The sequence below is a fragment of the Brachyhypopomus gauderio genome, unplaced genomic scaffold (assembly GCF_052324685.1).
Source record: "Brachyhypopomus gauderio isolate BG-103 unplaced genomic scaffold, BGAUD_0.2 sc140, whole genome shotgun sequence".
In the NCBI taxonomy this organism is placed as follows: Eukaryota; Metazoa; Chordata; class Actinopteri; order Gymnotiformes; family Hypopomidae; genus Brachyhypopomus; species Brachyhypopomus gauderio.
This window is the reverse complement of record NW_027506961.1, coordinates 135,001-160,084: the sequence shown is the minus strand read 5'-3', so window position 1 is coordinate 160,084 and position 25,084 is coordinate 135,001. Positions and strand designations below refer to the sequence as shown.

The 25,084-nt window shown below is 43.5% G+C and overlaps 1 protein-coding gene and 1 long non-coding RNA gene across 12 annotated transcripts in view; both read right to left on the bottom strand.

Moving 5' to 3' along the window:
- Positions 1 to 3,227: 3,227 nt before the first annotated feature.
- On the bottom strand, positions 3,228 to 4,968 carry LOC143500325 (uncharacterized). Its single transcript, XR_013126750.1, has 2 exons — positions 4,237 to 4,968; positions 3,228 to 4,135 (listed from the first exon to the last, which is right to left on the bottom strand). It is a non-coding gene; the product is annotated as an uncharacterized LOC143500325 (long non-coding RNA).
- Positions 4,969 to 10,370: 5,402 nt separating this feature from the next.
- LOC143500301 (uncharacterized) overlaps positions 10,371 to 25,084 on the bottom strand; it is an 18,936-nt gene continuing 4,222 nt past the window's right edge. The window contains exons 4-20 of one of the 11 annotated variants that reach the window (XM_076994382.1): positions 24,820 to 24,941; positions 23,827 to 24,060; positions 23,405 to 23,470; positions 22,958 to 23,289; positions 22,718 to 22,810; positions 21,311 to 21,445; positions 21,006 to 21,125; positions 20,790 to 20,882; positions 19,402 to 19,512; positions 19,177 to 19,314; positions 16,898 to 18,386; positions 16,670 to 16,804; positions 16,469 to 16,515; positions 12,180 to 13,302; positions 11,274 to 11,399; positions 10,990 to 11,117; positions 10,371 to 10,496 (exon numbers count right to left, since the gene is read on the bottom strand). In XM_076994382.1, the coding sequence (XP_076850497.1) occupies positions 18,213 to 18,386; positions 19,177 to 19,314; positions 19,402 to 19,512; positions 20,790 to 20,882; positions 21,006 to 21,125; positions 21,311 to 21,445; positions 22,718 to 22,810; positions 22,958 to 23,289; positions 23,405 to 23,470; positions 23,827 to 24,060; positions 24,820 to 24,941 (1,618 nt within the window). In that variant the 3' untranslated portion in view covers positions 10,371 to 10,496; positions 10,990 to 11,117; positions 11,274 to 11,399; ... (2 more) ...; positions 16,670 to 16,804; positions 16,898 to 18,212. Of the gene's footprint in view, positions 10,497 to 10,726; positions 11,148 to 11,273; positions 11,431 to 12,179; positions 13,303 to 16,466; positions 16,516 to 16,669; positions 16,805 to 16,897; positions 18,387 to 19,176; positions 19,315 to 19,396; positions 19,513 to 20,789; positions 20,883 to 21,005; positions 21,126 to 21,310; positions 21,446 to 22,717; positions 22,811 to 22,957; positions 23,290 to 23,404; positions 23,471 to 23,826; positions 24,061 to 24,819; positions 24,942 to 25,084 lie in introns of those variants that run through there. The other 10 variants (XM_076994384.1, XM_076994381.1, XM_076994385.1 and 7 more) reach the window with 10 other exon arrangements.

The window sequence follows — 25,084 nt, the reverse complement described above, 5'->3', positions numbered from 1 at the left end:
TTTTTGAAAGTATGATCCAACTGAATGACGAGGCTGTTACAGTTTCACCAGCAGATGTCACTAGTGAGTGATGAATGAAGCCTCGAGTAATGAACCTTTTTGCAAAGCAAAGGGTTGGAAAGCTTCATTGCTTCAAGAGGCTTCATTTGCCCATCACTAGCGAGGTTGCGGAAGGGAGAGGCGCCCACAGCCAGGACAAGCTGAAGGGGGAGGAGAAAGATACAGATGAGGAAGGGAAGCGTGGGGAGTACAGCATCGCATACCTAATCTTAACTTGTGTGCTGAGAGTGCTTTTGGCCAGTCTTAATTAATAAAACACTCAAAATGTGTTCAAAATGCATGTTCCAAATTATTATTATGCACAACAGTTTTCAACCTTTGCATTTTTATAAAGAACAAAAAAATGGTCATTTGTGAATTTATGTGAAGGTAATGTATATAATGAATTTGTGAAGGTAATGTATATTGATATTTAAAAACTAGTACGTTAGGCAGGAGGTGCGCACGCGAACACACTGCTTGATGTTTAGTCAAAGGGACCCAAATGCCAAACCATAAACAAATATACACCAAGGGTTAAACACGAAAAACCGAGAAAAAACGCGGAGAGAACTCGACGCGCGGTAAGTACTAAAAACAAGGAAAACGAAACACAAATCTTAACAACTGAAGAACGCGGATAAACTTCAACGCGAAAACGAGAGAGAGAGAGAGAGAGGTAAGTAAACAAAAAACGTCCGGGAAAAAAACGACTACCTGACCAATAATGGCGAAATACAAAACCCTAGCTGAATGAAAACAAAAAACCGGACAGGAAGAATACAGCGGGGGGAAAACTTGAGATGGGCCAAAAGGCGCAGGAGATAAAACTCGAAGATACAGGAGAAAGTGAAGAGAAAAACACTGAAGAGAATGAATCGGAGAACGAAACCCACGATACCGGCTGACCGCCTGAAAGACCAAACAACTCTGCGAAGAAAACCGGCTGCGGGTCACGTACGCTGATTGCGAGTTGTGGAATGCGAACGCCCTCTGGTAGTCATGGCATGTGTGGAGGAGGGACCTGCCCTGACAGAAGACCGCTAGCGCCCTCTGGTGGTCATGGGCGGGGCAGCGCTGGGGCCCGCTCTGACATTCTGTTTTATATTTGAAACTGTTGTGTATCAATTAATTATATGCAGTGCTTGTTAACAGTGATGTCAGTAACGCGTTACTTAGTAACGCGTTACTCTAATCTTACCACTTTTTTCGGTAACGAGTAATATAACGCGCTACTATTTCTAGTCCAGTAATCAGATTAAAGTTACTTATCCAAATAACTGTGCGTTACTATTTATATTTTCCCTAGTAAAATATATATTTTTGCTTTCTTCTTGGCTCAGTTCTACTTTTGCGTCTGACCGTAGCGCTCGACTCCGCACGCTGCGCGCGACCCTGTGAGAGCGCGAGCACGTTTTACAAGTCATTCTGTGCAGTGTCCTCCCGTAACGATATGTGGTAGTGTAAAGAAACACCCCTCAAAAACAGGGGAAGGAACATTTATCTGACCAATTTTAATGTTGCTTTGTGTTCCACGTTTGAAAAGTGCTGGAATTTTGACTAACGTCGCCTACTTTAAAATGCTTGAAATTGTAATGGTATTTCGTTTCCCAAGCTGTCTGACTGAACTGGGGTGGGTTTCCCGAAACGTTCGTAGTGCTAAGTACTTCTTAACCTCGTACGTTTCATAAGAGGTTACGAAGTACTTGGCGCTACGAATGTTTCGGGAAACCCACCCCAGTTCGCTTGTATTACGTTTACAAATAAATTTACAAATAATACCGCGCAGCTACACAAACGTAATGTCAGGAGATACTGTAGCGACTCCTACTTATGGAAGAAAAATAGTTCCATCGGATTTTGAATTCGTATTTGAAGCACTGAATTTGTTTGCCCTTGAATTTGAAGCTCTGAATTTTTTTTGCACTGAAATTATGCATCTGAATTTTGTTGCCTTTGAATTTAATGCTTATTAAAATACAATGAAAAAAAATTCGAGCGTGAAAAAAAATCTTTTGAATTTTTTTAAGTTGCTCGAATTCGATTGGTCAAATTTGGCTCACAAAATACGCGTGCAAAATTTCGCGTGCTAAAATACGAGTTCAAAGATATTCAGAGTAAACATCCGGGACACAAAGGATGAGCAATCGATTCAAGACTCCAATCGAACCAAATCCAACCAATCACGCTCCACTGGTCACGGCGCTGTTTGAAGCCACAGGCGGAGAGAGAAAGTGAGTTATGTCGGCGCACGGGATCGGCTCCTCTTCGGTGAGTGTATTTACTCCTTTATTTGTCTATTGTGGTGTTTTTAAGATTCAGTAAGATACAGTAAACGACGTGTTGCACATCAGAGGTTTGCGCTGGACTGATCTTTTTTTAACTCGCTCTGAACTCGCTATGTAGTCAACGTAGCTGCGTATGTGTGTGTCCGTCAGTCCACACTGTGCTTTATGATATTATATTTATCATAAAATCATTACATTCGTTTATTACTTCCTTCCGGACAAAACGGGCCTGACGAGCGATTTGTTTTTTTAAATTATTATTATATGTATAAAATCTTTCTCTCTGAGTTTACTTTTGGATAAGGAATTTATTTTTTCATTTTCTCTTCTGTTTATTACTCTAAACAGGTAGTTGGACGTCACAAGACAGATCAAGCAGTTAATGCCCGGTTCACACTACACGATTTTAGGCTGGTTTTTCAGTCACCGACTGATCGGCGACAGAAACTGTGGTCGGAGGCAAATCGGCGATCACTCGTGTGAACTGCTGAAAGACGCTCGCCGAGCCGTCGCCGACTCGTCGCAGACGACCGGCAGATATCTAGCATGTTTAATATCTAGCAGTCGGCGACTGAGAGTCGGCAGCAGCGTCTAGCTACAGCCAATGGGAACGCGGAGAGAGAACCGCGGCACCACTGAAGATATCTCTGAAGAATGTAAAAAACTTTCAAGAATGCTTTCAAAACAGTAACCCAGTAAACACACAAACTCCTCACCTTTCTTACAACTTTACTACAACACTGTGTTTAAGTTATTGTGACAGCACTGGAGAAATAGTGCGATTGATTATATCTATGTTCACTGCAACGGAGAGATGAAATAATTCTGGCAACTTGGGACTATGGAGTGTTTAAACGGTAAAAAAAAAAAATAATAACGAAAATGTGGAGTACATGTACATTGTTTTTTTCTTCTATGTGGTGTTGCTGGTTCTGGCGAGAGTTTCGTTTTCGTGTTCTCGTGTTTTTGGACGGCAGCCAGATGAGTCGGCGATTCCCCAGTTCCCCAGTCGTGTAATTCGTGAGCCCGCGTCGCCGATCAGTCATGTAGTGTGAAAGCCACAACAACTGAAAGACTTGCGATTACAGCACGACCACTCGTGTAGTGCGAACGGCACAAAAACCTGGCGACTGAAAAGTCGTGTAGTGTGAACCGGGCATTAGACGAGGGATTAAAGAATCCCCAATGTGGACAGTGCTCACTCGACGACCTGACAGTGGCCTTGCTTTTTCCAAAAGAGGCAGAAGGGAATTTGACTAACTCATTTTTGAAAACTTCAACTCTTAATAAAATGAAAGTGAGTCAAGCATGAGTTTTAATTAGTTTTATTTTCTGTGGTGTATAATTTTTACCTTTATGTCAAACATCAGAATAACAAAATTGGGCAATCAAACAACTTTTGATTGTATCCATTTACTGCAATGTCTCCTACTCTGTAAATAATTAAAAAAATTAATGAAGCTGCATCTCAGTTTTTTATTGTTTTTTTTATTACTCAAACTAAAACTGATGACAAAATTTGCCATTAATTTTTCATTCATATGGTCTTAACTTTGTAAAGATGTTATTTTATTCCAATTCTCAGACCAGTTGTTTCAAATAGACAGGAAATTCTCACAAAACTGGACAGCAGAAATGTAAAGATCACAGCCAGAGGACTGGGATGCAGCTCCTGGGTTAACTGCATCTCTCAAAGCTGTCATCTGTTCATCTGTCAGTGGGCATTCTGTGTGTGGGACAATGATATTTGAGTGGTCATCAATGGGAAGTCCAGTGTTGTCCCACTCAATATTGGGAATCTCCATTCCCTACAAATAAGTTGTATACACTTATGTGGATAAAATAGCCACTTCCAAACTTTATACATAAACCACACTATTTGTTAAAATCATATTACACTTGCATGTACCTCTGTGCTATCTGCTGCAGGAATTGGGTGATGTGAATGACCCAGCACCCACAGTTGATTAGGGGTCATGTGGCTCTCTGTTCTTATTGGATGATTGTCCCAACCACTACAAAAAGTATCTAGGTCTTCCTGCAGGCGTGGTAGGAACACGTAGTGGCAACAGAAGATGTGTGTAATGTTGGAAATGCTGAGCCCTCTCCTTCAAGGTAATGGAGAACATCATAGTAGATGCTTGTTACAGCTACCCATAGATCTCACCACAACCTTTCAATCCTGGAATATGATCAAACTGAAATACCTTGTATTAAAAAAACAAAACAACTTGCACTCAAGTTCTGAAACTTCCACTTCAAAAAAGGGCGTCGCCCCCTCAGGCGAGGTGTCCCGCCCCCTCAATTTAAATAATAAGACCCATTTATTTTACTATTGCTACCGCCCCCTTGCCCGCTTAACAATCGTCACACGCCGCCACCCCCACTGTATATGTCCTGGCGCCGGTCCAGTATATATATAAATGAATAAAAAATATTAATTAGAACAAATCGCTCGTCAGTCGCGGGTGTCGAACCCAGGCCCGTTTTGTCCGAAGCTCTCGTCACTAACCATTACCCCACGGAGAGTTTAAAACAGTTGTAAACTACTCGACTGGTAAGGAAATAATAAACGAATGTAATGATTTTATGATAAATATAATATCATAAAGCACAGTGTGGACTGACGGACACACACATACGCAGCTATGTTGACTACATAGCGAGTTAAAAAAAAGATCAGTCCAGCGCAAACCTCTGATGTGCAACACGTCGTTTACTGTATCTTACTGAATCATAAACACCACAATAGACAAATAAAGGAGTAAATACACTCACCGAAGAGGAGCCGATCCCGTGCGCCGACATAACTCACTTTCTCTCTCCGCCTGTGGCTTCAAACAGCGCCGTGACCAGTGGAGCGTGATTGGTTGGATTTGGTTCGATTGGAGTCTTGAATCGATTGCTCATCCTTTGTGTCCCGGATGTTTACTCTGAATATCTTTGAACTCGTATTTTAGCACGCGAAATTTTGCACGCGTATTTTGTGAGCCAAATTTGACCAATCGAATTCGAGCAACTTGAAAAAAAATCTTTTGAATTTTTTAACGCTCGAATTTTTTTTCATTGTATTTTAATAAGCATTAAATTCAAAGGCAACAAAATTCAGATGCATAATTTCAGTGCAAAAAAAATTCAGAGCTTCAAATTCAAGGGCAAACAAATTCAGTGCTTCAAATACGAATTCAAAATCCGATGGAACTATTTTTCTTCCATACTACTCCTCACGGCGAGTCTTGCCCTTTAAGTGACACTGGGGGGGCGGAGCCTGCGCGCGCCAGGGTTGCGTTATCAATAAAGTTTCCCTCCTCGGGATTTTTGGATTAAGCAGTTTCTGCCTCGGTTACCGAACCTGCTTCAATACATTGTTACTGTTAAAAATGCACTTCCAATAAAGTGAGTATTGGAAAAATTTATTTTGCTGCTGAATGTAACTATTAAAGTAACTTGTAATCTAACGTAGTTACTTTTAAAATCAAGTAATATGTAACGTAACTAAGTTACTTTTAAAAGGAGTAATCAGTAATCAGTAATCGGATTACTTTCTCAAGGTAACTTAGCCATCACTGCTTGTTAATGCATCTTACATTGCCTTACAGTTCCTCAACGATGAATAACTAGGCAAAAATGGCTTATAACTCAGAAAGACTGCAAAGCAAGACTGAAATACTTTACTGAATAACAAGTATTTGTATTTGATTTTCAAGTAAAAAATGCTGCTGGTAAGTTCCCTATATATCCCTATTTCTCTTCCCCTCTATAGACAATCACACCATCATAAATGTCTATATGATGCCTGCCCCTGTGCTTTCCTCTCCACAACCACTACTTTTGGTAATTCTTTCATAGCTAGCCTTAGCACAGCTTCTAAATCCAAACTCAACTAACGAGACTGGCAGACATAGACTATGAAACAAGGAACTGGACATTGAAATAACTGAGGACATGTGGCTTAGAGCCTGAAAAACACAGTTATCCACTACAAATTCCTTAATCTGGCGAGACTTTCTTCATTCGACTTCAGAAGTAGTTGGGAGAAAAACAATGGGGAAAGTGGCGTGCTTACTTAGCTAATAGGAAGAATAGCCCATGTTGACTCCTGATTTAAATATGACCTCACATCGTGTTTTATTTATTTTTTATTTATTATAATTTTTTTTTTCCTTTTGTTTTTTTGTGTTTTTTATATTGCAACCCTCTTACTACATGGTTAAATGTATGCCTTGAACTTAAAAGATGTTTACAAATAAAAAGTAAAAGTAAAAAAAAAAAAAAAAAAGAATATGTGGATTTGGTTGAAATACATAGAGTTGGTGACTGAGTTGAGAGACCTGAAGTGTTCCACCTATATCTGCAATCAATTTCAAATCCCCTTATTCATAACCCTTTATAGCTTCTCTGAGAGGGTAATTGCAACCTAATAAACCATCATTGTCCACCTTAATTGTGTCAAGTCAAACAGGCCTCACTGCATTAAAGGAGATAATTTCAGGCGAAAATCTTCATTATGAACATGGAGAGCCATGATGCAGATTGTACTGTCCTAACAGTCACTAAATTATGTCATCCATGTTGGTCTCCCTGTTTACTAAGGTCATACCCTGCCCCGCTTTTACTATGTGCATCGTGCCACCAGTTCTATATGAGCATCACCAGCAGATATTAAATGTAAATGTGCCATATTTTGTCAATTGTGATTTTTACACCGCAATCAAAATTTGTCCTCCGCTTTTTACCCATCTGTGCAGTTAGAACACACACACACTAGTGATTACTAGGGGGCTGTGGTGCACACATGCCCAGAGCGGTGGGCAGCCCTAGCCCGGTGCCCGGGGAGCAGTTGGGGTTAGGTGCCTTGCTCAAGGGCACCTCAGTCATGGCCTCAGGCCTGGGAGTCGAACCCACGACCCTCCGGTCACAAGACCAGTTCCCTATCACCAGGCCATGACTGCCCCAAAAACTTCCTGTATTTACCTGCTGTACAGCTAATCAGTTTCTAAACCAGAAAATCCTTCCTGGGAACAAAGGCTGTGCCCAACTTAGCTGGCACAATTAATGCATTCTCAGTGCCACCAGTTCCATATTGATTTACCTGCTGCACTATCAAACACTCCCTAGCCAAGTATATCAATACTGTCCTCACTGGCGACTAAAGTAGGCTCACTGCTACTGTTAATGCATGCTCAATGCTGCCAGTAATATATGTGCATTGTGCACTACAACACACATTGAATTCAATTATCCTAATATTTTAAATACTGTACCACCATAATATAACCAACCACTCCATTGGAAACTCTGTCTATATTATGCATGCCCTCAGCTAGCCTGTGCTTTCCTCTCCACAGCCACTGATTAGACCCTTTAAATGTGAAGGTATTTCAACATTTTAAGAATTTTATCTTTACATTTCTCAGAAAATATTATTGAACATAAAATCCGATCCAGCGATTGGTTCTTGCAGGGGGTTTTGAAACAATGTCATCCAGGATCAGCTTTGCGGCACAGCCAGGTGTCGTAAATCAGCTCTGAGACTGACACTTACGAATTGCTCCTACACTTCGCTTAAAGTGAGACTGAAAGGCTTGATAACTAACTTTTAGTCTCAGCTTTTAACTAAGAATTATTTTAGACATAAGTCAATTCTTAGCAGCATTCTTAGGAGTAATTTTGGACTTAAGTGCTGAAAAATTCTTAGATTTGCTCCTACTCACAGAGTTAAGTGTAAGTGCCAGTTATCAAAACTCTAAAGTATAAGAATCACTCTTACTCTCCCGAAAAGTTAAGACTGCTCCAGAGGACTTTTAAGTTGTTAAGAGTTGCCACCAGGGGGCTGAGATGGCACTGAGAAGACAGAGACGTGTCCGAACCTTCCAAGAGAGGAAGAATGTCTTGGAAACGTTTGATGACTTTCAATTAATCAAACGATATAGACTGGAAAGAGCAGGAATCATCATTGTCACAGACTTGGTGAGAGATGTCATCTCACCTTCAACTACATGCAGCAACGCCATCCCAGCTGAATTAAAAGTAGTGCTGATGCTTCGTTTTCTTGCTACAGGAAAAATGCAGCAGTGTAGTGCTGATGATTTGGGACCATCCCAACCAACAATTAGCCGAGTCGTCATGCAAACAATTATGGCACTTACAGCGCCACACACTGTAACCCTTTTTATTGACTTTCCAAACAACACCCCGTGTCATCCAACAGAAGCAAACCCAGTTTATGCAGATAGCTGGATTTCCAGGAGTTGTAGGTACAATTGATGGCACTCACATAAAGATAATTGCTCCCAGCATTAATGAGGATGTTTATGTGAACAGAAAGAGGTACCATAGCATCAACACTCAAATTGTGTTTGATGCAGAATACAACATTTTAGATGTTGTACCCAAATGGCCCAGGTCACCCCATGACGCTCGGGTTTTTAATGAAAGCGCCCTGAACCAACTTTTTGAAACAGGACTTGTGCCACCTGGATGTCATCTCTTAGGTGATAAAGGATATCCTTTACGCAGGTGGCTGCTCATGCCGTTTTTCAGAGCAGTGACGGAAGCCCAAATCAACTACAACAGGTATGTTTATTATTTCATCCATATGTATTTTCTGTGAATAATACTAATTTAGCTATAGTGTTATGACCCATTCTAGGCTATAGGCCACAACAGCGTCCAAGGTGACAAAAATAATTATTTTTGATACTGAATAAAGACAGCACACACGGGTTCTACTTATAGCGTGATTGTATTAGATACATTGTATATATTAATAGGCGTTCAGTCAATATATTTATAATCATATAAAAAAGAAATACTTATGCATACACCAAACAACTCTGGTATTATTTCAGAAGTGACGTATGCCAACATAATAAACAAACCCCACACTAGAAAGTAGGGATGCACCGAAAATTCGGCCACCGAAAATTTTCGGCCGAAATGGCTTAAATTTGCATTTTCGGTTTTCGGCCGAAATACTTTCATCACCGAAACAACACGGCCGAAACAATGTGCTGTGATGACGCGAGCAAAAATCGCCACCTGCACGCGCTTATTTGGATAAAGCTAGCAAAAAAGTTTTCCAGTGATGGCGCCGAGGCAAAAGACATTACACCAAAAATTATGGAACTCGTTGCCTTAGACGATCAGCCGTTCTCTGTCGTAGGGATTTCGTAGGCTAATGGAGCACATTGAGCCCCGTTATGTTTTGCCGAGCAGACGACATTTCTCAGAAGTGTGTTTACCCGAGCTGTTTAATGTTGTTGCAACTCACGTCACGTTTTTATGAGAGAATTTATATTTATCTTTCAGGCCAGTCAGTTATAACTAAATTTAACTCGTATAAAATACATATATTTATCCTCTAAGATAAAAACGGTCTGCAAGCGAGTTTAATTTAATTAGTGGTCGGCCGTTGTCAGCGGTATCGCCGTTAACGGCCCACCACTAATTTTATTTTATAATATGCATTACTGTAATGTCAGTGCTAAATAAATATATACAAATCAAATTTTGTAGTTGATTTATTCTTTGAATAGCAATGCCTTGATTTTAGTGAGGTTAGCCATAAATCCAATGTTACTAATAATTGGCATAATAATAATAATCTTTATTTGTATAGCACCTTTCATACATACATGTAACTCAAAGTGCTTTATGTATTTCGGTGTTTCGGTTTTCGGCTTTCGGCCTTGGTTTCCTCATTTTCGGTTTTCGGTTTCGGCTAAGAATTTTCATTTCGGTGCATCCCTACTAGAAAGGAAATACATCTACATCTAATCCCAAACAGAAAACACACAAATCTATCTCCCTACCAACAAACAAAGACAAAACCAACCCAAAACAACATGGCAGTCACTTCCTACTAACCAGAGGGGAGGGAGGAAAATGAAGGACAACACAGAACACCACATAACAGGTAGGATCACATATGAATACAACCTTACTAAAACAGCCACGCCAACAAGTCAGGCCAATGCAACACAAAAGTCTGCACAATGTATCAAACGTGCCCCCAAGCTGCCACTACAGCTGCTGGCCTGTAGTATCTGCCTTCCCTCCTGTCTGCTGTCCTTATATCCTGTGGCCGTCCTCCTAGGGCGGAGCAGCATCCCAATTAGGAGAGAGGTTTGCACAAATCCCGGTCTGGAACCTGGATCCACTTCATTCCTGAAACAGAACACGTATGCATCCCAGCAGTAACATAACAATAGCTATAGCTGTAGCTAATTAGTTTTATTGAACTCCTCTCACAGGGCACACCGTACTACACGAGGTGTGGCAGAGAGAGGGATTGGCCAATGGAAGCGCAGATTCCACATTTACATTCTGAAATTCGGTACTGTCCGGAAAAAGTATGCCGAATCATAATGGCATGTGCAATACTGCATAATATTTGCAAGAAGCACAACATCCGTCCCCACCCAACACTGGAGAACCGTGATGACAGTGATGGAAATGGAGATGAGAGCCCCCCTGCCAGCACACGTGATGCGACAGGCTTCAGACAACACTTTGCAAACCTTCATTGTAGGTACATTTCAATTTTATGTATAAATATGCACAATATTTAGGCATTAACATAAGCATGGGTTTAAGTTATTTGTTCTTCCTTTTGTTTTTTTAGTGCAAGAGTGTAATATTCATGCTGCAATTTTAATACTTTAATTTGAAGCTTTAACTTCTGCCTTTTCAGTTCTTGCATGTCATTTGGGAGCGAGTCCTCTGCCAGACCTCCTTCAGACGCCCACTCTTCCTCCTGCCATTCATGACTTGAGGTGTTTGGAAGCGCTGTCAAAGAGGAAGGGGCAGATGGAGAATCTGCGCTCAACCCAGCAGGGTCGGGAGCACGAGCAGCGTCTTTATTACTGACGGATGCAATAATTTTGAAGTGACAATTAGCATCAGTGTTTGTGTTCAAATCTAAATAAATGATAAAAACTTTACCTTTGAGATAAGTGTTCGAATTTCATTAATGCAGGATCCTCACCCCCCTCCACTCCACAGATCACCGCACGATACGCTGCACCACCTCACAAAATGCGCTAAGAGGCTTGCCCGGTGGTCCTCCGCCTGAATGTGATTGGGTTAGAATGTATGCAGTCTCCAAAATAAATCAGAGAAAATATATGAATAACAAAAGAAAGAAGGGAAAATTATACATACTAGTGCGTCACATAGGACTTAAAGGTAGATATGAAATATTTTTATTAGGATTATTTATTAACTACGTAAATACGATGTGTTATTTCCAGTGTTGCGAATAACGCAGATAAAAATAACGGCGTTAGGTAACGCCGTCATTTTGTCAGTAACAGGATAATATAATTTATTACTTTTCCTGTCGATACAATGCCGTTGACGTTACTGGTCATTAAAAGCAGTGCGTTACTATATATTGATATACTAACAGTAATCCGAGCGGACCGCTGTCCAGGCTAGTGAGGAGTAACAGATCTCGATAGGTCACAGTTCTCGGTGTAACACCTGTTTAACTTAACAAGTAAGCGATTGGCTAAGGCAGCGTTATGGTAGCCAATCAGAGCCAGTGTTGTTACACGCGTGCCGAAGCATGACACAAACGGAGAAGAGGCAGAAATGGTGAGTCAGGAGCAAGCTGAAGAAAAATTAGCAGTTTCAAGGTGGCGATATAAACATTATTTAAGAAAATACCTGAAGTTCCTGAATGTCTACCAGACTGGGTATTTGATTTATTTAATTAAGAATAGAGGTTTTATTGTTAAGTTTACTTCTGTTGTGAACAAACCAGTTGTCTCAGGTTGAGAGAATTTAATTTAATTTGATAGATGTAAATTTGAAGTAGCTGTACATGGGGTGTGTCGGATCACCCACTATGTTTAGGGCTTTCCGAGTGAGGTGGGAGTTGTGAAGGTCTTGTAGAGAAGGGAATGAGGTGCCCACGATCCTCTCAGCTGCTCTCACGATGCGCTGGAGGGACTTGCGACAGGATGCTGTGCAGGTGCCGTACCACACTATGATGCAGCTGGTCATGATGTTCTCGATGGCTCCCCTATAGAAGGTGCACAAGATGGGGGGTGGAGCACTGGCTCTTCTCAGCTTGCGGAGAAAGTACAGGCGCTGGTGGGCTTTCTTGGCTAGAGATGTGGTGTTCTCTGAGATGTCTACACCCAGGAACTTGGTGCTGCTCACTCTCTCCACAGCAGTACCATTGATGTTCAGAGGAGCATGCTGGGAGGGCAACAACTATCCACAACTATCTCCTTTGTCTTTTCCGCATTCAGAGATGGGTTGTTGTGACCACACCACCCGGCCAGGCGGCTCACCTCACTTCTGTAATGTCTCGTCGTTGTTGTTGTTGATGAAACCCTCCACAGTTGTATCATCCGCAAACTTAAAGAAGTTGGAGCTGTATGTTGGTGTGCAGTCGTGTGTCATCAGAGTGAATAGAAGGGGGCTCAGTACGCATCCTTGAGGCACCCCTGCGTTAAGCACGATGGTACTGGATGAGTTGCTGCCGACCCGTACTGCCTGTGGTCTCCCAGTCAGAAAGTCTAACAGCCAGTTACACATTTGGAGGCTCAGTCAAAACCATTAAAAGAAAAAGGCATTAAATACAAAACTAAATGACATTAAATATTTACAGATGAAAATCCTTTTTTTAACAGCAGCAATTACTAGTTAAAACGTTTTGTTTTGTATCCCTTGAGCAAAATCTATATTTTATGAGTGTGCAAATTCACTTTGTGTCTGTAGAACTGCATCAGAGTACCTTTAACAGGCAAGAAGACAAGCAAGAATATTTGTGAAAGCCATTTATGTTCATGTTATGTCAGTGTGCTGATCCTCAGTGGAGTCCATCCTGGGGGAGGGGCCTGCTGACCGACCACTCACTGGGCATTCAGGGTGATGTCCTAGTAGAGGAATGGAACAGGGGTGCGGTGTGATGGTCCGGCTCTCTGAGTGCAGACGAACTCATACGGACATGCACGATCCACTGAAGTTAGAACCAAAGATGTGAAGAAGAAGGTTAGGCACTGTTTCTTTGCTAAGTGAGCTGTACGGAAGCCAGGGTTGTGTGTGTGTGTGTGTGTGTGTGTGTGTGTGTGTGTGAGGAATCTGAGGAATTCACATGCTGTGAATGTCATGCAAAAACAAAAAAAAACACCCCCTCATGCACAGACATACACACACACACACACACACACACACACACACACACACACACACACACACACACACACACACTACTCGAAGGCCTTCTAGCCCAAAAATGCTGCCATAATTAGACTATAACAGAAAAGTTACACACGAGATGTCACTAATAATGCCATCATACTCCACGTCTGTTCCATATACAGTGGGGAAAATAAGTATTTAGTCAGTCACCAATTGTGCAAGTTCTCCCACTTAAAAAGATGAGCGAGGCCGGTAATTGACATCATAGGTAGACCTCAACTATGAGAGACAAAATGTGAAAAAAAAATTGAGAAAATCATTTTGTCTGACTTTTAAAGAATTTATTTGCAAATAATGGTGGAAAATAAGTATTTGGTCAGTAACAAAAGTTCATCTCAATACTTTGTTGTATATCCTCTGTTGGCAATGACAGAGGTCAAACGTTTTCTGTAAGTCTTCACAAGGTTGGCACACACTGTTGCTGGTATGTTGGCCCATTCCTCCATGCAGATCTCCTCTAGAGCAGTGATGTTTTGGGGCTGTCGGCGGGCAACACGGACTTTTAACTCCCTCCAAACGTTTTCGATGGGGTTGAGATCGGGAGACTGGCTAGGCCACTCCAGGACTTTGAAATGTTTCTTACGAAGCCACTCCTTTGTTGCCCTGGCAGTGTGCTTGGGATCATTATCATGCTGAAAGACCCAGCCACGTTTCATCTTCATTGCCCTTGCTGATGGAAGGAGGTTTGCACCCAAAATCTCACAATACATGGCCCCATTCATTCTTTCATGTACACGGACCAGTCGTCCTGGTCCCTTTGCAGAGAAACAGCCCCAAAGCATGATGTTGCCACCCCCATGCTTCACAGTTGGTATGGTGTTCTTTGGATGCAACTCAGCATTCACTGTCCTCCAAACACGACGAGTTGTGTTTTTACCAAATAGTTCTACTTTGGTTTCATCTGACCATATGACATTCTCCCAATACTCTTCTGGAACATCCAAATGTTCTCTAGCAAACTTCAGATGTGCCTGGATATGGACTGGCTTAAGCAGGGGGACACGTCTGGAACTGCAAGATCTGAGTCCCTGGCGTCGTTGTAACGCGTCGCCTCCGAACACGGCGGTGACGCGCTGGTTTTAACGTGATGTGGACTCAAGTGCAAACCTCTAAAACTGAATGCTAAAAACAGCCAACAGAAACCTCCGCGATTGCGAGAAAACGAAAACAAAAACCCAGAAGGGATAACAGCAGAACGACACGGATAAGTCTCGACGTGCGACAAACCAGGTAAATAAATAACAAACGGAAAACACGCGGAATAATAATCAACGCGTCACTGAAAAGAAAGACGGGGAAAACCAAAAATACACGGAGAACAGCTCAACGTGTCAGGAGTAATATAAGAGGCAAGGGAGGGAACGTGAAGCTCAGGTGCAAGACCTGAAGCTTCTACCTGGGTTACCTGTCGGTCTGTCAACCAGAACACTGGCAGACAAACCAACATTGAAATAAAAGAAAAACGAAACAGCAGAGAAGAAGACAGACAAAGAGAGAGGGACTGAACACTCAGCAAGAAAGAACCAGAGAGAATGCGAATGAGACGCAGAGAGAACAAACGGCTTGGGCTGTGAGTGTAACAACAACAAACAACTTCAGCAATGGACTGCTGAAGTTGCTCGCATTAAGTAGGCTGCAAACACCTGCAGCCTATTGCGCCTGATTGCCCCCAGGTCTAGCTCGCAGGCTCCTCCTTGTGGCGACCGGAGGAATGCGCCTGGGTCCAACCCTGACAGTCGCAGTGTGTTGCTGATGGTAGCCTTTGTAACGTTGGTCCCAGCTTTCTGCAGGTCATTCACTAGTTCCCCCCTTGTGGTTCTGGGATTTTTCCTCACCGTACTTGTGATCATTTTGACCCCACGGGCTGAGATCTCCCCACGGGGAGATTAGTAGTGGTCTTGTAGGTCTTCCATTTTCTGATTATTGCTCCCACAGTAGATTTCTTCACACCAAGCTGCTTGCCTATTGCAGATTCAGTCTTCCCAGCCTGGTGCAGGTCTACAATTCGGTTTCTGGTGTCCTCCGACAGCTCTTTCGTCTTCAACATAGTGGAGTTTGGAGTGTGACTGTTTGAGGTTGTGGGCAGGTGTCTTTTATACTGTTAACGACTTCAAACAGGTGCCATTAATACAGGTAATGTGTGGGGGAAAGAGGAGCCTCTTAAAAAAAAAGTTACAGGTCTGTGACAGCCAGAAATCTTGCTTGTTTGTAGGTGACCAAATACTTATTTTCCACCATTATTTGCAAATAAATTCTTTAAAAGTCAGACAAAATGATTTTCTCAATTTTTTTTTCACATTTTGTCTCTCATAGTTGAGGTCTACCTATGATGTGGGAGAACTTGCACAATTGGTGACTGACTAAATACTTATTTACCCCACTGTACACTACATGTATTTAACACATACCCTACCCACTACATCTCAACTAGAGTTGCTGTATATAGATGTATAACTATACACTTCGTACTATAGAGGGTGGAAGTGAACCATTCGGAACACGGCCGGTAAAATGGCTGGGATGAGGAGGGATGTGGACGGCAGAGCTGACAGCCACGAGGCAGAAGGGAAGGCCCAGCTATCATCCCAGCTACAGTGAGACCCTCTGCAGCTGAAGTAGGAGAGCTGCTCTTGGGTGAGCATCTGAGGCACTTAGTCACCAGGTAGGGGTGAGGGGTCGTGTAGGAGTGAGAGGCTTCTATAGGGGTGAGGAGTATCTGTAGGGGTGAGGGGCCGTGTAGGGGTGAAGAGTATCTGTAGGGGTGAGGGGCCGTGTAGGGGTGAAGAGTCTCTGTAGGGGTGAGGGGCCGTGTAGGGGTGAGGAGTCTCTGTAGGGGTGAGGGGCCGTGTAGGGGTGAGGAGTCTCTGTAGGGGTGAGGAGTCTCTGTAGGTGTGAGGGGCCACAGTGGCAGAGCACAAACTCACCTCCAGGTTTCCTCTGGCTTTCTTCAGCACCCCATGAGTCATGGACACTAAGAGGAGAGAGGGGTTAGTAAGGCTGTGCACAACACCAGACTAGGGGCAAACACTAAACTCCTTCAGTGTGGGTGGGTGCTGTCTGCAGGTCAATGAGGACCTTCATGGCCTCTCTAGGTGATTTCAGGTGTGTGTGTGTGTGTTCCGTACGCTGGTCGATGATGATGCGTTCCATGCTTTCTCGAAGCTGGTTGGTGGATCGCAGTCGTTTGCTCCTGTGAGCATCCGCTCCTGCTGAGACAGCCGGCTCTGTAACCGAGACACCTCACTCCTCAACACCTCCTCCTGTACCAGGGGCACACGGGGGGGCAATTAGTCTTATATAAACAGAAGCTACCTAATTCTGCAGAACTTTGTGTTGTCCACTGTGTGTGTTACCTGCTGTATGTGTGTGAGGTCTCCTGACAGCAGAGTTACTCTCCAGAACAGCTTCAGGAGTCGCTCCGCCTCCTCCAGAACCACAAGCATAGAGCCTGATACAGCCTGACACTCCACAAGATAACACACCCACACACACACACACACACACACACACACGCACATGCACACGCGCACATGCACACGTGCACACACACACAAATACAAAGATAAAAAAATGAAAAATAAGATGTTAAGAAGCTTAAGTACACGTGAATATTGGAGTAACGAGCAGCAGGTGTAAGGAATCTGTCGGGTGGTCACGTGCTGTTCCTGACAATTGCCAAGACTCTTTCCAACAGGCAGTTACGTCAGGTTAAAAGAGCAGCTGCAAAAATGCCTCGTCATAGTAGCAGACAAGTTTTTGAAGCTGCTGGTGCCTTCAACATCCCCTGAACAACAAGATGCAGGTCCTTCAGAGGTTTGCAGCTGTGCGCAAGCCATCCTGTCGACCTCCTCTATCCACTACACACGAGCAGAAATGGCTCCAGTGGGCCAAACAATACCTGAAGACTGACTTCAGAAATTGTTTTGTTCACCAATGAGTGCCGTGCAACGCTTGATGGTCCAGATGGATGGAGTGGAGGATGGCTGGTTGATGAACACCCCATGCAAACAAGGCTACGCGCCAACAAGGAGGAGGTGGTGTTTTGGGCCGGAATCATGGGGAGAGAGATTGTCGGCCCCTTTAGGATCCCTGAAGGTGTAAAGATGACCTCCATAATGTATGTGGAGTTTCTCAAACAGCACTTCCTGCCATGGTTCAAGAAGAAGAACCGTGCATTCCACAGCAAGATCATTTTCATGCATGATAATGCACCGTCTCATGCTGCAAAGAACACATTTGCATCTCTGGATGCTATGGGCATAAAAGGGGACAAACTTATGGTGTGGCCCCCATGCTCCCCTGACCTCAACCCCATTGAGAACCTCTGGAGCATCATCAAAATGAGTGTCTATGATGGCGGGAGGCGGTTCACATCTAAGCAACAGCTCTGGGAGGGTATTCTGTCCTCATGCAAAACAACAGAAGCAGATACCATCCAAAACCAGAGAGTTCAGAAGCTCCTTTCCAACAAGGGGTCCTATGTGCAAATGTAACATCACCATAAAGTTTTGACTTGATAACTGTTTGATTTCAGATTGTAATAACCTGCTAATGCTTATAATTTCACAAATGACCATTTTTTGTTCTTTATAAAAATGCAAAGGTTGAAAACTGTTGTGCATAATAATAATTTGGAACATGCATTTTGAACACATTTTTAGGGTTTTATTAATTAAGACGGGCCAAAATCACTCTCAGCACACAAGTTAAAATTAGCTTGGCGATGCTGTACTCCCCACTCTTCTCTTCCTCATCCATTTCTGTCTCCTCCTCCTTCAGCTTGTCCTGGCTGTGGGCGTCTCTCCCTTCCGCAGCCTCGCTCTGAACATCGTCAACTTTCTCCTGAAAATAGACAACAGTTCACGTTTCAAATTCCTGTTAAATTCCTTTGGCATTCCAGTGCCCCAGACTGCTACCTTATCAAATGTCAGAGGTCATGGGGTGTGACTGTGACCATCCCAGGACTGAATCCTGACCCAGTACTGATTTCCCAGTTAACATTAGAGAGCGGTAGCCTCTTATCTTTACGGCATGGACCGCTAGCGTCTGGGGAGTATCGTTGGCTAGCAGTCGGGCCAGTCCCTGTGGTTGCTACAGTAATGGGATGGGTGGTGGGTGTCCATGTTTTATGTGTGTTTAAGTGTGCTGTACTGGTGCAGAGTTTTCAATAAACTTGTAATTCAGTATGTCTGTGTTAAAAAAAATGTTTTAAGTCGATTCAGCACTGTTTTACTGTTTTACGATACGAAGCCTCAGATATCTGAATCGGTATCGGAAGTGAAAATTGTGAATCGGTGCATCCCTACACACACATATATGGTTAACCAGGCAACAGCCCCGACACAAACCAGTCCCTCCAATACTGCCAATATGCACGCATACATACACACATACACATACCCGCATACATATACACACCCAAGCACACACCCACACAGACAGACACACTTACTTAAAAGAAGTAGTACTGGTGTAGTGTGACTGACTTTCAAAAATCTTCTTGCTCCCTCTTTCTGCCCCACACACCCACACAAACACACCCACACACACACACCCACACACACACACACACACACACACACACCCACACCCACACACCCACACACACACACCCACACACACACACGCTTACATTGATGGTCTCCTCATTGTGTGAAAGCAGGATGTTCAGGCGCTCCACCTCTCTCTCCTTCTCCCACACGCTCAGCTGAAGCATGTGGACCTCATTCTCCTTCTCCTCCACAGCCACAAACTTCTCATCCAGCGCAATCTACACACACACACACACACTGAGGTTAGTGAGGCTGCTTCAACAGGATGGCAGCAGTGACTGATGGAGTGGCAGGAGGTACTGTACCTCCAGAGCCTTCTCCTTCTCCCTCAGCTTCTCTCTCAGCTTGGTCAGCATGAGGTCACTTCCTCCTGGCGCCCGGTCCTGCTCCAGGTCCCACACCATGTTCATGTAGTCCTGAGAGAGAAAGAGAGAAGAGCGTGTGTGTGTGTGTGTGTGTGTGTGTGTGTGTGTGTGTGTGTGTGTGTGTGTGTGTGTGTGTGTGTGTGTGTGTGTGTAAAAGAAAGAGAGATTTAACTATTGATGTTAATTACAGCTCACTGATAATCTCCTAATTAAATATTCATCAGCTGTTAGGATTTTGAGTTATTTAGATGGCCATATATGTGTGTGTTTGTCTTTATTACATGGTGGGGGCTGCAACACATTAGCACACTCACTCAGTGGGAACCAAAAATTTCAGCCAAAATCACTCAAGCTGACTCAGGAGAGAAGTGGTGCAGTTTTGCATAAATTGCAAAAATATGAGGTGTGAACACATTATGTAATAACTTTAAAAAACTTTGAGAAAAAGAAGACAGTGTGTAAACCATGTGGGACGATGATGTCGGGAAAAATACGACAAATGAAACGACATCTGCGGGCTATGGCATTGTTGTTTTTACGGCACCCAGTTTTATATAGAATGTAATATACATTGTTCATAACAAACTCCATGTTTTCAGGTAGAGCGGCCTACTGGTCATCAATGTTTTGTTATTGTTATGCTCAATAACTATAAGTTCAGGTCAATAAAGTTGTTTGGAAATTTGTTTTTGTATATATTGCACATACAAACAATAATATTCTATAACTCGTTAATAAATGTTTCATTTTGTGCAAGTGTAAATAATGACTATTACACAATTAATATTTTATATATTTTAGGCAACTAAATTAAAATATATTAATATTTTAGTCAACTAAATTCTTTTAATAATTAGTCGACTAAATTCTAATGATAATTAGTCCACTAAAACTAGACTAAGACTAAAAACAAATCCAATGACTAAATTATGACTAAAACTAAATGTCATTTTAGTCAAAAGACTAAGATTAAAACTAAATAAAAATTGCTGTCAAAATTAACACTGGTTCTAAGGCCTCTCCAAAGTGCCACGCTGTTACGTAGGGCTACGCCCCCCCTCTCTAGCTGTCACTTCGGGTTCCTGCTCGTGTCTGTGTCGTTCCCTGCGTGTCTTTCTCCATGGTTTCCCCTCGTCTGCCACGCCCGTGTTGTCATTGTCTTCACCTGTGTCTGGTTTAGTTCCGTGTATTTATAGTCCCTATGTTTCCCTTGTCCCTCATCGCATATTTTGTGAAGTTTATGTATCAACGTGTGTGTCTCACCAACTGATCACAACACACACACACACACACACACACACACACACACACACGTTTGGTCTACTTGCCTGGTGCTTTTGAAGCTGGGCTTTGTGAAGTGCTTCTCTGGTCTTGGCAAGAATCTTCTCTTTCTTCTCCAAATTATCATACAACTCCTCAACCTGAGAGAGAGAGAGAGAGAGAGAGAGAGAGAGGGAGAGGGAGTGTTAACATAAAGGGTGGCCTATATGACACTGCTGGGGTACACATGTAAACCCCTGTAATGGTATGTGTGTGTTTATTACCTCTTCCTCCTTCTCCTTGAGCAGGAGACTCAGACCCTGGATGGTCTTGTCTCTCTTCAGAGAGTTCCTCCTCTCCACACTCAACTCACCATCCCTCTGCTCCAGCTCAGCCGAGAGAGCCTGGCAGTGACCGCACACACACACACACACACACACACACACACACACACACACACACACACACACACACGCACAAGGATAAGAGTGTTGAGGTAGGACAAAGTGTTGCCCAGGGAATCAAACTTACAATCTTACGGTCCAGAGCCTGCTTTTCTAACCTTTAGTTAGTCTGTGTGTGCGTGTACCTTGTTCTCACGGTCCATCACCTCCAGTCTGTGTTTAAGTGTTTGGCTGCTGTTCTTGGTGGAGTGAAGATCTTCGCTCAGCTGCTTGGTAGTCTGCTGCAGCCTGTTCAACTCCTCCTGCTTCAGTGAGCATGCCTGAACACACACACACACACACACACACACACACACACACACACACACACACACACACACACACACACACACACACACACACATTAAGATCTGTAGCTGTGTCCCCATCCTGAAACGCAAGCAGTTAGTTGACTAAAATATGAATATATTTTAATTTAGTTGACTAAAATATATAAAATATTAAAGATGTAATAGTCATTATATACACTTGCACAAAATGAAACATTTATTAACGAGTTATAGAATATTATTGTTTGTATGTGCAATATATACAAAAACAAATTTCCAAACAACTTTATTGACCTGAACTTATAGTTATTGAGCATAACAATAACAAAACATTGATGACCAGTAGGCCGCTCTACCTGAAAACATATGGAGTTTGTTATGAACAATGCATATTACATTCTATATAAAACTGGGTGCCGTAAAAACAACAATGCCATAGCCCGCAGATGTCGTTTCATTTGTCGTATTTTTCCCGACATCATCGTCCCACATGGTTTACACACTGTCTTCTTTTTCTCAAAGTCAAAGGAGAAATGCATCCATATATCGCCTCTTATCTTTCTCCCTGCTGACATTGTCGAGTTAACTTTGAGTTGACGTTAGTACTGATTGGACAGTTATCCGGTTTGTCCCGCCTCTCCATGTACGCTAAAGTAGTTACGGTTGGATCTCTTATAAACTTATGCCTACCTTTCTCAAAAGCTAAATCAGATCTGATTGAATGTCGTCGCTGGCCAATATTTTTGTCTAGTTTTTATTTTAGTTCTTTTGATAATTAGTCGACTAAATTCTAATGATAATGATTCGACTAAAACTAGACTAAGACTAAAAACAAATCCAATGACTAAATTATGACTAAAACTAAATGTCATTTTAGTCAAAAGACTAAGATTAAAACTAAATAAGAAATTGCTGTCAAAATTAACACTGGTTCTAAGGCCTCTCCAAAGTGCCACGCTGTTACGTAGGGCTACGCCCCCCCTCTCTAGCTGTCACTTCGGGTTCCTGCTCGTGTCTTTGTCGTTCCCTGCGTGTCTGTCTCCATGGTTTCCCCTCGTCTGCCACGCCCGTGTCGTCATTGTCTTCACCTGTGTCTGGTTTAGTTCCGTGTATTTATAGTCCCTATGTTTCCCTTGTCCCTCATCGCATATTTTGTGAAGTTTATGTATCAACGTGTGTGTCTCACCAACTGATCACAACACACACACACACACACACACACACACACACACACACACACACACACACATTTGGTCTACTTGCCTGGTGCTTCTGAAACTGGGCTTTGTGAAGTGCTTCTCTGGTCTTGGCAAGAATCTTCTGCTTCTCCTCCAAATTACCATACAACTCCTCAACCTGAGAGAGAGAGAGAGAGCGAGAGAGAGAGGGAGAGAGAGAGGGAGTGTTAACATAAAGGGTGGCCTATATGACACTGCTGGGGTACACATGTAAACCCCTGTAATGGTATGTGTGTGTGTCTGAGTGTGTGTGTCTGTGTGCTACCTTTTTCTCCTTCTCCTTGAGCAGGAGGCTCAGACCCTGGATGGTCTTGTCTCTCTTCAGAGAGTTCCTCTTCTCCACACCCAACTCACCATCCCTCTGCTCCAGCTCAGCCGACAGAGCCTGGCAGTGACCCCACACACACACGCCTACACTGTGTCCCTCGTGCAGCTGTGTGTTCATGTCTGCCGTGAGTCTCTTGGCTTGTTTGCGCAGAGCGCTGTAGTCCTCCACCAGGCCCAGGACATGACGGACATGACCATCCGCCCACAACCTGTGACCCGGCACCAGCCTTGAGGGAGCTGGGGAGCTACACCCCACAGAGCTACCACTGTCTACACACACACACACACACACACACACACACACACACACATTTGAGAACATCTTCAGGACTTAATCCATGGCAACATCAACAGGATCAGGGAACTGGTACAAACACAAACGTACCGTGAGCGGGACTGGAGGACCCTGGGCGTGAGTGCTGAGGGGGCTTCTCTGACTTAAAGCCCTCATCTGAGAGAGAGAGATAACCAGACAGAGAGAGAGAGAGAGAGAGAGAGAGAGAGAGAGAGAGATCATGATAAAAGATCAGCTACGAATCAAACTAATGAACTTTACAAGGACCAAAGATGGTGCCTTGGGGAACACCACACATGAAGACAGGATCTGTGTGTAGGAGTGCTCTCTCCACTCACTGTATGTTTGCAGCTGTTAAAGATCAAATTTATTTATATAGTGCTTTTTACAACACATGTTGTCACAAAGCAGCTTTACACTCGTATGGTTCCAGATCCCTAAAGCACGCCAGAGGTGACAGTGGCAAGGAAAAAGTCCCTAGAAACATCGGGAGGACCAAGAGGTGTGTGTACCTGTGGTGGGCAGTAAGTAGTTGATGTTGATGGTGGATGGCGCGTCACTGCGGGTCAGTAACTGCTGCTCCAGTTTCTGGAGCAGCGCCGTGTTGGTCTGGACGCTCCTCTCCAGCTGTAGGTGGAGCCTGTGCACCTCACTCAGCAGCTCACTGAGGTCTACCGTCCCGGAGTCGGCACAGACACACCCCTCACCTGGACCAACCAATGGGGACATACTGACACGCCCCTCGCCTGGACCAACCAATGGAGATGCACAGACACACCATATATTACTACTGGTCAAAATACACAAAATGTCAGGTTATACATTTAAAATGGATTAATTTTAAGTCCACTGTGCAAAAGAAATCGGTATACAAACACGTTCATTCTACTGTCAGTTAATTGCTATATAAGAAGGGGAATAGGACGTCCAGCGTGGGAGATTATTTGTCTGTGTTTAAAGCTAATTTCCTTTTCTGTCTGTAAGGTCCATCTAATCTGGGTCACATCTTTAAGGAGCGCTGTAACTGTGCAAGTGTTTGGGTGCATGTCTGCATGTTTGAGGTCTGCATCTACATGAGTGTGATTTCCGCACCTGTGTGTGTTAGATCTCTGTCCCTGTGCCAGTGTGTGTGTGAGGTCTCTGCACCTGTGTGTGTGTGTGCGTGTGTGAGGTCTCTGCACCTGTGTGTGTGTGTGTGTGTGTGTGTGTGTGTGTGTGTGTGTGTGTGTGTGTGTGTGTGTGTGTGTGTGTGTGTGTGTGTGTGTGAGGTCTCTGCACCTGTGTGTGCGTGTGTGAGGTCTCTGCACCTGTGTGTGAGGTCTCTGCACCTGTGTGTGTGTGTGTGTGTCTGTGTGTGTGTGTGTATGAGGTCTCTGCACCTGTGTGTGTGTGTGTGTGTGTGTGTGTGAGGTCTCTGCACCTGTGTGTGTGTGTGTGTGTGTGTGTGTGTGTGTGTGTGTGTGTGTGTGTGTGTGTGTGTGTGTGTGTGTGTGAGGTCTCTGCACCTGCGCCAGTGTGTGTGGAGTCCCTGATCTGCTCGTGCACCTGCAGTTCCACCTGTACTGTCTGCAGGAGCTGCTGAGTGTCTGCCAACTGCTGCTTCTGGAGTTTACCGTCACACTGCAGCCTACACACACACACACACACACACATGCATGCACACACACCCACATATAGAGCCGGAGTGGCTAATCGTGAGATTCGGGAGGATTCCCGATGGGCCGGCTCATGTCAATCTCTAGTTTGGGCCGATTGGGATGGAAATTTAAT